Source organism: Gopherus evgoodei, chromosome 1 (genome assembly GCF_007399415.2).
Source record: "Gopherus evgoodei ecotype Sinaloan lineage chromosome 1, rGopEvg1_v1.p, whole genome shotgun sequence".
In the NCBI taxonomy this organism is placed as follows: domain Eukaryota; kingdom Metazoa; phylum Chordata; order Testudines; family Testudinidae; genus Gopherus; species Gopherus evgoodei.
The window spans coordinates 258,347,966-258,363,300 of NC_044322.1; the positions used below are offsets into that span (position 1 = coordinate 258,347,966).

Here is a 15,335-nt window from a genome sequence, read left to right on the forward strand (position 1 = left end):
AAAGGTGAAACTGAACTAGAGGTATTGGTCAGACTGTCACCAAAATTATTCCTGTAATAGCAACTGGTGGAAAATAGTGGAACCAGAGTAATTGTGAGTTTCCCCACATGCAGCACTTTTTACCTACATCTACTCTCTATGGTGCCTTCTGCTGTGAGAAGCTAGGAATCTGCTGGAGCACTTCCACTGCACTTTCTCAGAAGCCAATCAGTCCTTCTGTCTATCTGTCTTTCCTTCCTTTAATCTATTTCTCTAATATAATGGCAATATGATTAAAGCAGCAAGTAAAGAAAACTCCTGATCAACAAAGCTCCATGCATCAAACAAAATCCCATTCAAATAAAGAATGGTACAATTATTTGCCAATTTGCAGACATTCATTCAGGGATTTCCAGATCGTCTGGACAAACAATACAGATAGTTCAATGCTTCTTATTAAATGTAGTGATCTAATTTTGGGGGGCATTTCCCTTCCCTCCTTTCACTTCTGTCTCCATCTGCACATCCAGACTTTGAATTGAACTGTTTGCAGGCAATGTAACATGCAAGAAACAAGCCCAGTGCTGCTTAGTGGAAATGTCTCATGAAAATAAGTGCAGCTCCAGAGTATTTCTCTCTGTTTGTCCAAGCATTTGTGCCCTTCATATTGTTTCATTTCTTTTCCACTGCTATCTCACTTTTTAACTCTTGCAATTTTTTTACTTCTCTCCGCACTATAATGATTTTGCAAGTTGAACAGGATGGAGGGAAGGGTGTGGAACAAACTGGCTATACTTGAAGTTTTACTGCCACCTAGGGGAGTACGGGCATTTCCATTCAATAGTAATCAAACAGGGAAAGGCCAGGAGAAAGATGCATGAATAGAAAGCAACACTTAACTTTGTTTTAAAAGAAACAGGCTGAAACAGCTTCATAAGCTACCCTCTGAAAAAGAGGGGAATACTATCCAAAGCAGATATTTTCCCCTGAGGTCAGGAGGGGAAAGATTCCTCTGAGTACCCTGTACACCTACACTTCCTTCAGTTTTATGCTGTCAGCTGAGGAAGACCCTGATGCAGCTCCTTTTGAAAAGAAGGATCTACCCAAATGACTAGCAAGATCAATACATAGCTATGTGAGGTTCTTCCCTTCACACTATTCATCCTGCTGCTCCAGTCCTAATCAAGACGTGTTCTAAAAGAGGGAAGGTGAAACATCTGTTCAGTCTGGGCCTGATCCAAAACCCCATTGAAAGCAGTGGAAAGATACCCATTGACTTCAATGGGTGTTAAAATTCTCATTGATCTGACCGTAAGTCATCGACAGGGGCAGGGAGAAAAGAGGCTGCTGATGGAAAGGTAACTCTAATGGGAGAATATGGTTCAGTCCTATATGCAGGCGGAATGACACACTAGCACAGGGGTTGGCAACCTCTGGCACACGGCTCACCAGGATAAGCACCCTGGTGGGCCGGGCCAGTGTGTTTACCTGCCACATCAGCAGGTTTGGCCGATCGTGGCTCCCACTGTCTGCGGTTCGCTGTCCCAGGCCAGTGGGGGCTGTGGGAAGCGGCGCAGGCAAGGGATGTGCTGGCCGCAGCTTCCTGCCACCACCATAGGCTGGGGTGACAAACTGCAGCCAGCGGGAGCCACGATCAGCCAAACCTGCTGACGTGGCAGGTAAACAAACTGGCCAGGCCTGCCAGGGTGCTTACCCTGGCGAGCTGAATGCCAGAGGTTACCGACCCCTGCACAAGTGGGAATATAAGGCTGAAGAGTTCTGCTACCCATTCAAAACCATGAGGAGGGGGCCAGGAAGAGTTGAAGGGTATATAGGTTACTCAGCTTGCTCTGGGAAGCTGAGAAAAGGCAGCGATCAATCTGGTGGTAAATTCATTGGATTCTCTTGCATGACTAAGGGTGTTATGTGAATGACCTCTTCCAGAGCCAGCGCTAGGCATAAGCAGACTAAGAAATTGCTTAGGGCCCTGAGCAGCAAAAAGGGGCCTCCTATTAATTATTAGTATGTGTTGGGGGGGATAGTCCTGCTTAGGACCCCCAATAGGCTAGCACTGCATCTGCCCAGGTAACCTTCTGTCATCACCGTAAGCTTTTGATCTGGCCCAGAAAAGAATTGTTTGGTAACTGCAAAGCCATCAAGAAGGTCAGAATGCTGCTTTGGAACAGATGAATGGGCTAATGTGCTGCAAACTTAAGATAAAAACAAATTACTCCTACCAGTCCAAGAGTTTCAAAAACAGGTGCCTAACATTGGGGTCTTAAATCCACATTTTGGTATCTAAATAAGTTGTTAGACCCAGGGACCCCCAAATAGCTTTAGGCACACTTTTTAATAATTGTTGGCCACGGCACATGTCATATCCACATTGAAAAAGAAATGAAGGGTCATCTAAACCCAAAGCAAAGTAAAACTGCTGAATTTTGCACAATACTGCTATGGACTAACTAATGGAGAATGAACAACATAATGTTTAGAGGTTTGGGGAAGAGGGATAGTTCAGTGGTTTGAGTATTAGCTTGCTAAACCCAGAGCTGTGAGTTCAATCCTTGAGGGGACCACCTGGGACAAAATCAGTACTTGGTCCTGCTAATGAAGGCAGGGGGCTGGACTCAATGACCCAAGGTCCCTTCCAGTTCTAGGAGATAGGATATCTCCATTAATTTTTTCAGGGGCACAGCATAGAATTCAGAATCCAGGAGTCTGGGGTTAAGAAGGCTTTCAACCTATAGGTGCTGACTCAGTGGGTACTTCAGCATCCACAGGAAAAAATAGTAGGTGCTTGGCACCCACTGGCAGCCCCACCAATCAGCTTCTCCTTTCCCTCCCCCATCACATCCCTCCCACCAGTGATCAGCTGTTCAGCAGCATGCAGGAGACTCTGGGTGAGGAAGAGCAGGGGGCAGGATGAGGCAGAGTGAGGGTGGAGTGTGCTCGGGGGAGGAGGTGGAACAGGGCGGGAAGAGGCAGGGCGGGGGTAGGTGGGTGGGGGAGGAAGAGGTGTGATGGGGCAGGGTGGAGGTGGGAAGAGGAGAGGCAGGTGGGGCCTTGGGGGAAGGGGTGGGTGGGGGCAGGGCATGGGGTGGAATGGGGGTAGAGCACTTCCAGGGAAATTAGAAAGTTAGCACTTCTGTTTAAACCACCTTCTCACCCTCCCAATTCTGGGCTGCTCCGGGAGTTGAAGCAGCTCCCGGCATAATTTTGACCCAATCTATCCCCGCTTGCCTATAGGCAACAAGCCCACCCAGAATCTGAGCAATGCCATATGCTTCTGCCCACCCCACCCGACATGCCCAGCGCAGTCATACCCTCAACAGCCCTTTCCCCCTACCCCCAATGCCAGAGTTTATGAAGGGGTCCTACAGCTGTCATCCTCATTTCCTGAGCCAAAGACTACTTTTACAGCCCCTTTACCCGGCATTTGCGAGGTGGTTCCCAGCAGCTATTGGTTCTCCCAGCCTCTACAATGAGATAGCAATGACACTGCCTAGCTTTGTTTACCCCTTTCAAGCATCATATCAGCCAAAACAGCCACTAGGTGAAAACGTTAACTAGCTATCATAAAATAGAATCTGTGGGCACATGATGGTACATGCCTGAATGTTCAATGTGAGTGTGTGCGCGCACAACAGTTTGTGTATGTATGTCGCTGTGTACACATGTGAGCACACGCTGAAACTTTACAGCCCGCTTGGTACTGAATGAAAGCAGATTAGGAAGTGGTCTCATCTCCCAGCAGATGGTGGGTCCTCATGGCAAGGACACAGTGCATGGACAGAGGACCATGAGCAGGCTTGCCTGTGTATTGCTGGGTAAACTAGGACATCAGATCTTTTCCATCTTGGCTTAAGTCTTTTTTTACTTCTTCTTTTTAAGATAGGATGGCAAGGTTCATTTCCTGTGCAGCTTTGAAAGAAGTGCACTGTTCTGTTCAAGTGGAGTGGAAACCTTGGGCATCAAAGGGTAAGAATTTCCTTCACTCTGTTTTTCTAATGAAGCTTGAAGGAAAGAGAACTAACTGTATACACAGATGTAGGTGAACAATGGATTTCTTTTCATCACATAATTCTAGCCCACCTTGTTAAACCCAGCTAGATTTCCCTTTTGCTGGCTGCCAGTATCCTCTGGAGGGGTAAGGATGCTATTTCCACTCCCCAGAGCACCCAGCATTAGGAGAAAGGGATATTCAAGCAGTAGTAATGTTACCATCATCATGGCCTCCCCTCCCTTTCCCTTAACAATGCAGTTTACCACTTGCCTTAGGGCAGCAGTAATCCCTTAAGGTCAAATTCCAAAAGGTCATTTTCTCTTAGCCAACCAAATAGAAAGATGCTGCACTAAAGCTGATATTCCCATTTGTTCCCCTGCCTTCCTTGCTATAGAGTTATATTATTCTCTGTCACAGACACATCTCCTTCACTCCACAGGAAAGAGATTGAAAGGAAAAAAGGATGAGGAGAGAGAGAGAGAGAGAGCGTGCAAGGTAAGTCATCTATTCTACTCTGGCCTGGACAGTTAGCCAGAGATAGGGAGGAAAATTTGTGGCTGCTCTGGCAACCCATGTGGAGAAAACAGATTGCACCCTGCTATCTCATCTCTGTCAAACACAGATTTCATCTTTTAAACTCATTCCAACAAAAACTTACATTCCATTCAGAAAAATCATTTTCTCTCCCTTATCTGCTGACAATATTTGGAGGGGATTTTAAAACCAAATTGCAACAAGCTGTCTCTGCACCAGGACCATGGAGTCCTTAGCCAATCATGCATTTGTTCTGTTCCTTGGAAATCAGCTCCAGGAAGAGGTTGGAGGCTGGGTTGTTTGCATTTCCCTTTCAGAGAGCAAGAGGCTAGTCAGCCATGAGATCTCTCTAAATAAGTCAATTTGTAGTCTCATGATGTGTGGGTGTGCTTTGTGTTTCACTATCTGCCAAAACAATTTGCTAGCAGGGCAAGTTTCCTCAACTGCACGTCAGGTGCTGAGATTTTACAAAATCATTAAGAGCCTTCATTTCCAGGATCAAGAAGAGGGAGAAGGGGAAATTAAATCCATGCCAAATCTGTTCTGGGGATCCACTCCGTCTAAAGTATTCACTTAGAAGAGGGGTGAAAGTGGGCCGGTATGGGCTGCCAATGGAACGGGGGGAAAAGGGGCAGCTGTCACAGGGCCAGCGATTTAAAAGGGCCCACGGCTTCCGGCTGCTGCCACTGCTACCACGGCAGCCACCGGAGCCCTGAGCCCTTTCAAATCGCTGCTGAAGTCCCGGGCGGCAGGGACCAGGCAGTGCGAATGGGCTGGCTAGGGGGAGGCTGACCCCCAGCCCTGCCCCTTCGGCCCAAGGCCCTGCCCCTTCTGGGGGCTGGAGTCGGTTCCGTACCGGTAAGAATGTAATATTACTTTAATCTCTGCTTAGAAAGAGGGATGGTGGGAAATATCATATTTCACAGTATACAGAAAACACTGTATTTCCATCATATACTGAAAGGCCAGAAACACAGATAGTCTTGTCAGATCCAGCAGCTTTCATTACAACCCTTTAGCACCTCAGTGCCTAAACAGCAGGAGGCAGAAGACCTAATTCTAGAGGAAAAAAAACAAACATAATTTGTCTAGCAATCTTTTATGCAAATAGGTTTGTGTCTACGCAAATGAAAAAGACACTTTAATTTCCTTTTTAACCATATTTATTAACAGCAGAAGAGGTGGCACAAGACTGATTTAAAGTTCAGTTACTGCTGGAAAAGGACTGTCAAAATGATGATCCGGGGCTCCATATATACTGGGTCTCAATTACTTTCATGGAAATTTTACTCTGTTAAGTCAAAAAATTATTTCTCTAAATGCCAGTCCTGATTAGATAAGTCAAGACCCTGGCACTGTACTGACAGGTGGTGCCAAAAAATCACCCATTTCTAGGGAACAAGTTATTAACTTGAGTGTTTTCTGCAGCATCTGTGATATCTTTCTGCTCATTTCACAGACTCAGTCACTCACTAGGGACAAAGGGCCAGTAAAAGCTCTAAAAGTTTATCCTGGCTGCTGTCTCAGAACCCCTGCTGGGAAGAGCGCTCTTGTATCCAATAAAGTATACCATGATGGACATCACTGGTGGTTGTTGCCACAGTCTGTGTTGCGAGAATGAATTTGTGCTGTGGCATTTTCTATTTTCTCAGTTCTACATCACCAGAAGTCAACACCGTGATCTTCATGCATCCAGTGCTCACTACAAGACAGCAGGAGGATGACTGAGCTTCTGACTGGTTATTTCTGTCATGTCTTCCTCCCAGAAATGGGGCCTGAATGGGAACAGACAAGGAATTACAGCTCCCGGATGCCCAAACAGCCAAAGAACTGTTTGTTTCCAGTTGGTGCTAGTGGGGGGTTTCCTTGCTGACAGAGCCAAATTACCAAGTTTGAGATCTGAACTGATTTAATGAAAATCAAAAACAATTTTAAAATAAAAGAGGTATAGTCAGAGCCAGTCCTAGGCAAAGATGTGGTTTGGTGCCCTTCCTTCCCACTCGATTCCCAATCTGTGCAGCTTTTCCCTTCAAAACGGTGTTCCTTTTTCTGCTCAGTTGTCCACATGAGGTGCCTTTAGTTCTCAGCCATGCCCTGGAATGCCTTTTATTCACCATGGTGGTGATTAAAGGAGATGTTGCATCATATGGTGTGAAGGAATTTGGTGTGGCTCTGAGGGACACAAGAATAAGCCAAAACAGAGACACCACTTTGGAGAAGCTGAAGAGGGACTAGGTATGCAGAAATGCCACAGCTGGAGAGGACTGGTTCAAAACTGGCCTGCAAGTAAGTGACCAAAGCAGTCCAGACACATTTGTTATCATGCCTCTTTTGAGGTAGAATTCTGGATCAACACATTTATCACGTGCCTTCCCCCACTGACATTGGGGTAAGCTTTGTAAATAGTAGCAGAAGCAACAGGCATTTTTCCAGGAAATTTTTAGAAGACAAATTGGACACAGAAATCAGCATCCCAGAGTATCAGACACAGATAGCTGCAGCAGCTGCCATTAAGAAACTCCTGAAATCCTATGGGCTGCAGCCTCCTGAAAAGCAGCACAACAAGCTGAAAGGGAGTCCAGAAACCATACTACTTTGTGCAGTCAAAGTGCAAAGAGACCGAGTTTCCCTGAGGAGTGGTCCCTTTTATCCAGAGACATCTACCTGCAGTATGAGGATTGTTCTTATACATAGTTTACTGTACAGGGGGAAAAAACTTTATATATATAATGTTTCTTTCCTGAAATGAGTACACAAGAAAACATCAGATTGATTCTGGCAACTTCTACCAAAGCTTTGATTTTGCAAACATAACGATCACAATGGAAGAATAGATTATTTTATACCATTGTATTTAGCCAAATATTCAACAATTCTTGTAAAGCCTTGCTATTATTTCTCAGTCTATAAGCCTTCTTTGAAGGCACACAGTGAAACTTCTGAAATTCCGTTCATGCAGTGCTGGGACTGTCTTTGATTTCCATTGTTTCATGGTACATAAAACTATGCAAGAAAAATAAGGCCAGGCAGAATTCCTGCTTCCGAGTAGAACTACCTACAGAATGGAGACCCAAGAAAACTAACTGTTTGAATGCAGTGAAAAATACACCAATACACCTTTTAATCTCTCTCCTTTCTCCTCCTTGGTCATCTTGGGAAGATGCTAAAATGTAAGCCTTCTTCATATGCCACATTACGGTAATGAGAATGGTCCCTTACAAGCTATCTTGTTAAGAGTGGAGGGCAATGCAAGAGAAAGAAGAGAAGACCAACAGATGGAAAAGAGGATGAAGTAGAAGGGAGAAGCAGAGAGAGAGGGGGAGGAAGGGACAGAGAGTTTCATTCATCATTTTGTTGCTCTTAAATTACATTTTACAAGAGAAAGTATATGTGGGTGAGTGGGTGACAGGTTGAATTTGTGTGTGTCATCCTCCAAAAGGGATTGGGTTGAAAGCCATGACTACACTCACAAATACATCTATGATCTTAAACAGCCCTGGAAAATTGGTTTCTAGGAGTGAGTAAACTGCTTGGATAAAATAAGAACATCCCACTCAATCCTCAAATTTGCACCCAGAGCTTAAACAGAATCTGAACCAAACAAACCTTTTAGTGTGTGATGCTGAAATACTACCAGACAGACTATTTGGAGGTATTTGGGAACAAGTTTTATGGCGTTTCATGCTCATTTTTCCAAAAGCATAGTGAAGCATCTGAAATTTTAAATGCTTATTCAAAGCAAACCTCTGGACCTCCTCAGGTGCACTCATCACTAGCCGCTTGCACCACACATTTTCAAACTGCACATGCCCTCTTACATTTTCATAATCCTGTCATTGCATAACATTTCTCCTCTCCTTTCACATCCAAACTCACTTCCCTGATGCTTCTCTCACCTTGTGCTACACAACAGTTTCCTTTAAGAAACCTATGTAACATCTGTACTGCCACTCTGATTTCCTCAACAATGATCCAGTTCCTTTGGTTGTGACAAAGCACTTGACCTCCAGCCTCCTTTTTCTCCCCGCTCGGGAACTCGATCATTATTGCCTCATAAAGCAATGGCTGCATGATATTACTGGCTAATTAATGTCCACTTATTGTGAAGTGTTGCTGCCATCTTCAAGCCCCTGTAGGCATTTTTCTTCTTCTGTACAACTTAACCAGATGGTGTGCTGGCCAACCTTCTCCCACCCTTCACGAGCCATGCACTTTACTCAGATAACACATCTAACAGCTCTGGACACACAATGCCATTACAGCTGGGTAGATGTTAGACAAGTTGCTAATACTCTTTCCAGGTGACTGAAGATGAAAGAGTTTGGTTTACAGGTTCTTTCATTCAGCGTACTGCCAACCTCCATCAAGTACTAGTTACAGTTCACATCTTCCCTTTTCAACACTGTCTTTTTTTCTCACCTGCAGCAGCTAATATGGCAGGGGCGGCCAAACTACGCTTGGCTCTTTTACAGTTAAAGTGCAGCTCGCGGAGCCCCCTACACCCATCCCCCATTCTCCACCTACCAGACTCGGGGGAGGGGCATGGGGAACTCAGGGCTTCTGCCCTGCAGTGGGGAGGGGATGTCTCAGAGCTTCAGCCCCGTAAGAGGTGCCTGCTGGGTCTTGGGGCTTCAGCAGGAGTGAGGCAGAAGCTCCGAGCCCTGGCAGGTGCACTCGGCTCTAGAACTTCTGTAAATTACTGTATGCGACTCGGAGAGTCAGTGGGTTTGGCCACCCCTGGAATAGGATAACCTCCTGTGGCCTGATGGTTTGAACGAATACCCATGAAATGTTCCCTGATGAAGACCAACAGTCAATGCTCTAATGATGCAGTAAATATTTGAATTCCTCACATTGCTCTGCTGCCAGAGAACAAGCACATCACCTCTGCATTCCACAGATGGTCTTCATGGACTCACGGAGACACAGCTCTTACTAATGACAACTGGCAGTTCAGAGGTGGTTTTGGAGTTAGGAGGTGGGGATGATGTAACATCCCTTGTTTGGTGCATAGCCTCCCACATTCTATCATATGTCCAGCCAAAGACTGCTAAGAAGCATTTGATCAGATGAAAAGCAATTACTTCAATGAGACATGAAGTAAAGTTAAACACCTAATTATGTGCTTTGTCAGACTGAGGCCAGTGTTTAACACATTGCAGGATCAAGCCCGCCCCCTCTCCTTCCACCCCATAGGCATAGCATTTCTCCAGCCCAACTCTCTCAATAGAACATATAGTTTATTCATTCAGAAAACCCTTTTTAAAATGTAACTTCAGGAAGAATTTTAGCAAGCCAGAACACAACTACCCAAAGAGGAAAATTTACAGAATACAGGGGATACCTCGTGTCTTGCATCAAGTTCCAGCCGATCTTTTAATAGCTATGAGTGAACAGAAGCCATGTTTCACATCTCATCAGCAATACCGTACAACACCTCCAGCTACACAGCACAATATCCCTTAGCACCATACTAGGGCATTGGTCCAGCACTCGCTCTGGAGGAGGAAAGAGTGCCTTCAGCTGATTCACCAGTGCCATTTTCTGCAGTGCTCTGGGTCTCCTTGGAGGTCTCTTTTTCAAGCATTGACCTGGGTAGACTTGTTTTAGATCATGAGAGTAGACCACAGTCAGAAGGAGTATGGCTGACGGCTGTTTGGAGTGTCCATATACCACCCTTTAAAATGCTGTCAGCCTTTTTGAAAATGCAGGGGCAGTTGAAAAGACAAGATATGTAAACAAATTGATGCCTGAAGTCTCTCCAATCTGAATGAAAAGATCTACAGAGAGAGAATCTGAAAATAATTACCGTGCTTGGCACTGATCCTACTCTTAAGCCCTTGGAGGGAAAGAGATTTGATTTTAATGGTTCCCAGGCAGGGGTCTTTGTTAGAGAAAATTAATTACCCTTTTGTTTTTCATTAAGTGAGATTCACGTGAGTTTATTTTCAGATGGCATCTGATTAATGATATTTCAAGTTTTTCCCCTGCTCCCTTTCTCCCTGCCCCTTGATATGGATGAGCTGTCTGTAGCCAGTGCTTAGGAGTAGAACGGACTGATCACTAAAACCTTAGCACAGTAACCGGGAGGGGAGTCAGGCTCATTTTCAGCTGGGGAACACAGGGCCAGAGAGTTTAAGACCAAAATTGTCAAAAGTGCCCACTAATTTGGGGGTCCGGCAGACAACAGTCGCCCTTCACTACACAATCCTGATTTCTCGCTATGACAGCTCCATCCTGTACACTGAATAAAGCAGGGGACATTTGTATGTGACCATGCAATGTAATTCCAGGTTCTGGAGAGAGGGTTCTCTAGTGGTTACGGAACCTTCTGACGCTGTAACCCTACCCTATCTCTGTCCCACTCTGTTCCTATCCACCCACCCAGGCTCCTTCTTCCTTTCCCCTTCTGTTCCTATCTAGCCCCACACACTGGCTTCTTCCCGACCCATTCTGCTCCTATCCATCATCTCCATTCTTTTGTTCCTGCTCCCTCCCTCTCTGTGCCAATATACTCTCCCACCCACTATAAGCTCCTAACCCCTGACTCCTCTGCTCTACCCCCTTCCAGTTCCTGAAATGTGATCCCCCTGCTTCCACCATTTGTCATTCATCTGCATTCTAGTGTGGATGTTTCCTTCTCCTCTTCACTGCCTGGATGTAAGCAGCAGAAGCATTCAGAGCACAGGACAGTCTCCCAGCTCTAAGTTCTTTATGCCTGGTACTGCAGTGCTCCTACTCCCACCAGAAGTAGCAATCACAGGAAAAGTCCTGCTCTGCATCCTGCATTGAAGCATGCTCAGTATGGCCAGAATCTTCAGATAATGTAGCTGCCAGACTTTAACAAGTCTCTACTGAGCATGTATGAAAATTTTCCAGAGGTTTATAAGGTGGCCATATTTGAGCGAATTCTCATGGAAATGGCAAAAGGCACATCTCTGGAACCAGGCTGACTAAACTTCAAGTCCCTGATCCAAAGCTAGAGCATCTCAATGAAACAGTTGTATGATTTTTTTGGTAAAAACAGGCAAAACAAAGTACTTTCCCCTAATCATCCCCAGTCTCAGAAAAAGCTGAACTGTTTTAGTTGAAATTTTCAAAAAACATTAATCTGAGGCAGACTCCTGTTATGGAAAATTCCAGCCTGAACAGGTAAACTTTAACAAAGTTCTAAGCCACTGAACACAGGGTTCTATAATTGGAAGTATTGGGTAATCTTAATAATAGGCAGCACAACCAGTTCTACCTGCAATAAATGAATCTCTGTGATAAACACCATTGTTGTATCTATGCAAATGTTTCTTTACACATCACTTTAAACAAAATCTGTCCTCACAGCAGTCAGAACATTTTTCACACCTAATTACCTTTATTCCGCTTGGCCAGGAATTACATTACATCATTCTAATTTCTTTCTGCTTCATGTGCCCCAAGTTTAAGACCCTACATTCTGGCCTGGGGAAAGCTGCAGACTCTCCCAAGCTGTTTAGGTTTCCCTCTGCAATATTCACAGTCCCTATCATTCTGGGGAGCCCAAGATCAAGGCCAACAACTGAACCAAAACCTTCCCCATGACAGGGCAGAGTACTAACCAACAGACACTGTGGCAATCCCTTTTCACATGTACACATATAGTTGATCTAAGGGACAGGAATTAACTAAAAGTCAGGCTATAACAAGGTCTGTGTGACCTGTATATATAATTGCTCTTTCCTCAGGCAGACCTGGCTTTTCTCCCCCTCTCCTCCCCCCCCGCCCCAATTGGGGTAACGTGAAATGTAAAGGAGAATTGATGTAAATCAATCTAAATCAGTTGCTATAGTAAAAAGATGAGGATTTCAGAACTAACAAAGGAATTCAGCTAGCCTCCTCCCATTTAAGATTCAATGGGAGTTGTGTGTCTAAATCCCTTCATTAGTGTTTGAAAAATCTCAACGAACAGGAACAAGCAGCTGGGCTCCACTTCTGAAAAAAGTGGAGAGGGTGGGGAAAACAAAAGATACATGCACATGCAAATACACACCTTTTATGTAATGAGAGTCAGTTAAGTCTGGGGTGTAGTCTAAAGAATCATCTCACTGACCCTCCTCAAATCCTTAAGCTGGCCCTGAATGTCGTAGTATGATCATGATGGATAGGAAGCTGTTACATTATGGAAGTGGGACAGCAAAAAGTTGTCTAACAGGCCTGCCCCAAAATGCTAACCTTGGCTCTGATCCCTTGGAAACTGTGGCCTATATTTTCAAAATGACTAGTGATTTGGTGTGCCTCCATTTGGGGGTGATCAACCTGACACACCTTAAAGGGGGCTTTTTTCAGAGGTTGAGCATTCAGCTTGTTCTGAAAACCAGGACCCTTTAAGGTGCCTCCAGTTTTGCAGCCAAATTTTGACATATCCAAAATCACTACTCACTTTTGGAAATCTGGACCAATGTTTTTAAGACTATGGGAGACTGAAAGCTGGAGAAAGAAAGGAAAGGAAAGGAAAAGCAACAGACAGAGAAAGAGGATGAAGCAGAAGGCAGAAGTGGGGAAAAAAAAAAAAGAAAAGAAAGATTCCATTTCATCCTGTCACTGTAACCCACTACGTTTTAAAAGACCAACTAAAAGTTGTCAGCCGTGATGGTGACGGTGCAGCATCAAGCAGAGAAATGCAGAGGGCTCTTACTGCAGCGTGTGTGTCTGGCTGGCGTCCTTTTGTTTGTTGGGTACCTCGTAGTGTGGGGAAATCTTGCCAAGGCCACTGTCACTCAGCATCCGCTTTCGGACTGCAGGGTTCCACCAATCTGATATTCTAAAAACACAAGGAAGAAAGAAAGAGATGAATTCCTCAGAGACTGCTTTTCACTCTCCAGTTTGAAGCTCCCTTATACTCATTCATCTGCAGTACTTTTCTAGCCCTGCATTAACCCTACATAGCTCATTGGGAGAAGTGAGTGTGGGGTTTACTTCAGTGTGAGCATATATTGAACCATCAACAGGGCAAGGGGAAATGGAGACATTTCAGTGTAACTCCCAGATTCACAGATCAATTTAAGACCCCATGTACCAGTATCTGAACCTAAGCCCCATAGAGAAAGAGTTTGTAATTTGATCAATGGATCTGTTTACCCAACTCCTTACTTTAATATCTGCCTTTTCCTCTTCCTGCTGTTGGACTTCAGGAAGGGAAGTGCCCACTCCTGGAAAAGCTGCAAAGGCCAGAGCCCAGCCTGGGAAAGGAAGTGCTTACCCAGAGGCCTGCTCCACTACCAGATCAGGCATTCCCGGCGGCGTCCCCACCTGCTGTGATATCACCAGCTCTGGGTCCAGGATAAAAATCTCGTCCTGAGAAATTTCCGTCACAAAGTGCAAATGTTCCTTTTAGAATGAAATAGAGTCAATAATGAGTCACCAGCAATCTGTCAGGAGGCCAAATTGGCTATCAGAAAGCTAGGTGAAAATTGGCCCATCCTGCAGGGAGAGTAAATCTGCAATCCTGTGCTCAGTGGAAACATCATGGATCCTCACTTTCAACCCCAAAGAGACCTGGGGGAGGAGGGAGAGAGTAAACCCAAGGGCATCTATAACATCATGACAAAAGCTGTGCAAAACTCGGTAGGATCACATCCCTAGAGGTCCAAGCAGGGGCGGCTCCAAGCCCCAGCATGCTAAGTGCGTGCTTGGTGCTGCAAGACGTGGGGGGCGCTCTGCCAGCGCCGCGAGGGTATCAGGCAGGCTTTGGCGGACCTCCCACAGGCGTGCCTGCGGAGGGTCCGCTGGTCCCGCAGCTTCAGTCCGCTGAAGCTGCAGGACCAGCAGACCCTCCACAGGCAAGCCGCCAAAGGCAGCCTGCCTGCCGTGCTTGGGGCGGCAAAATGCCTAGAGCCGCCCCTGGGTCCAAGCCAACATTTTACTTCACCCTGCTTGTGAGTTTCAGGTTCTCCAAACTTTAAAGTAAAACCTCATCCAAGCAGTCACCTGGCTTTTTGTCAAAACAGCAACTTGTGTAAAGACATCCCTTCTCAGATGATTCACAGCAATTGAAGCTGGGACCTCTGGTCTACAAGCATGATCCTCTACTGCACAAGCTACAGGACCATCGCCATCAACTTGGAGACAGTAGCAGACTCAGGAGACTTTATCACATGGTCCAGAAGAGGGACAAAGACACACCTGCCCAGGGTGTGACAGTTGCATGATTGTGATGCAAAACCATTAACTGGCCCAACTTGATTAAAAACTAAGTCCAGGGTCATAAATTATTCTCACACTCAATTTGGAAATAAAACCTGAGACCAGTGGAGTTTGATAATTGTTTTCTGTTTCTTTGTGAGCATCTTATACAGCTCTAATCATAATTCGCAATTTGTAACATCATAAATTCCATAGTTCTACTGTTATCCAATGTCATACACAGAAGATTAGGTTTTCAGGTTTGTTATAAACAGCAGAAGATAAACTGATAAATATTCTGTTTGCACACATATGTCCTTTGAAATAGAGGATAAGGAAGAAGAATGGAGAAAACTATTTGAACATCAAATTGCTTGTAGATTGAAGGGCAGATCTTCAGTGAGTATAAATCGTCACTGACTTCAATAGAGCTATGTCAATTTACACCAGCTGAGGATCTGGCCCAAAATATATGTCAGTTTTTCATGAGGTATCAGCAGAACTTTAAGACACACAGGAAGAAATACAGATAATTCATTTTAAGCTGTATCTGACAATGCTTTAAAAAAGATCTATAGAAACAGTAAATGGGTGGAAATTTACCTGAGATCTGTCAATGCAGTAAAAACGATCCGCAGAAGTTGCTGCAAGAAAGGGAAAC

At 45.0% G+C, this 15,335-nt stretch overlaps 1 protein-coding gene across 3 annotated transcripts in view; it reads right to left on the reverse strand.

The window, feature by feature from the left end:
• Positions 1 to 15,335, reverse strand: part of DGKI (diacylglycerol kinase iota) — a 305,312-nt gene that overhangs the window by 40,481 nt on the left and 249,496 nt on the right. For all 3 annotated transcript variants that reach the window (XM_030543871.1, XM_030543854.1, XM_030543862.1), the window contains 3 exons: positions 15,278 to 15,318; positions 13,752 to 13,879; positions 13,188 to 13,313 (listed from right to left, as the gene is read on the reverse strand). In XM_030543871.1, coding sequence (XP_030399731.1) covers positions 13,188 to 13,313; positions 13,752 to 13,879; positions 15,278 to 15,318 — 295 coding nt within the window. The remainder of the gene's footprint in view (positions 1 to 13,187; positions 13,314 to 13,751; positions 13,880 to 15,277; positions 15,319 to 15,335) is intronic.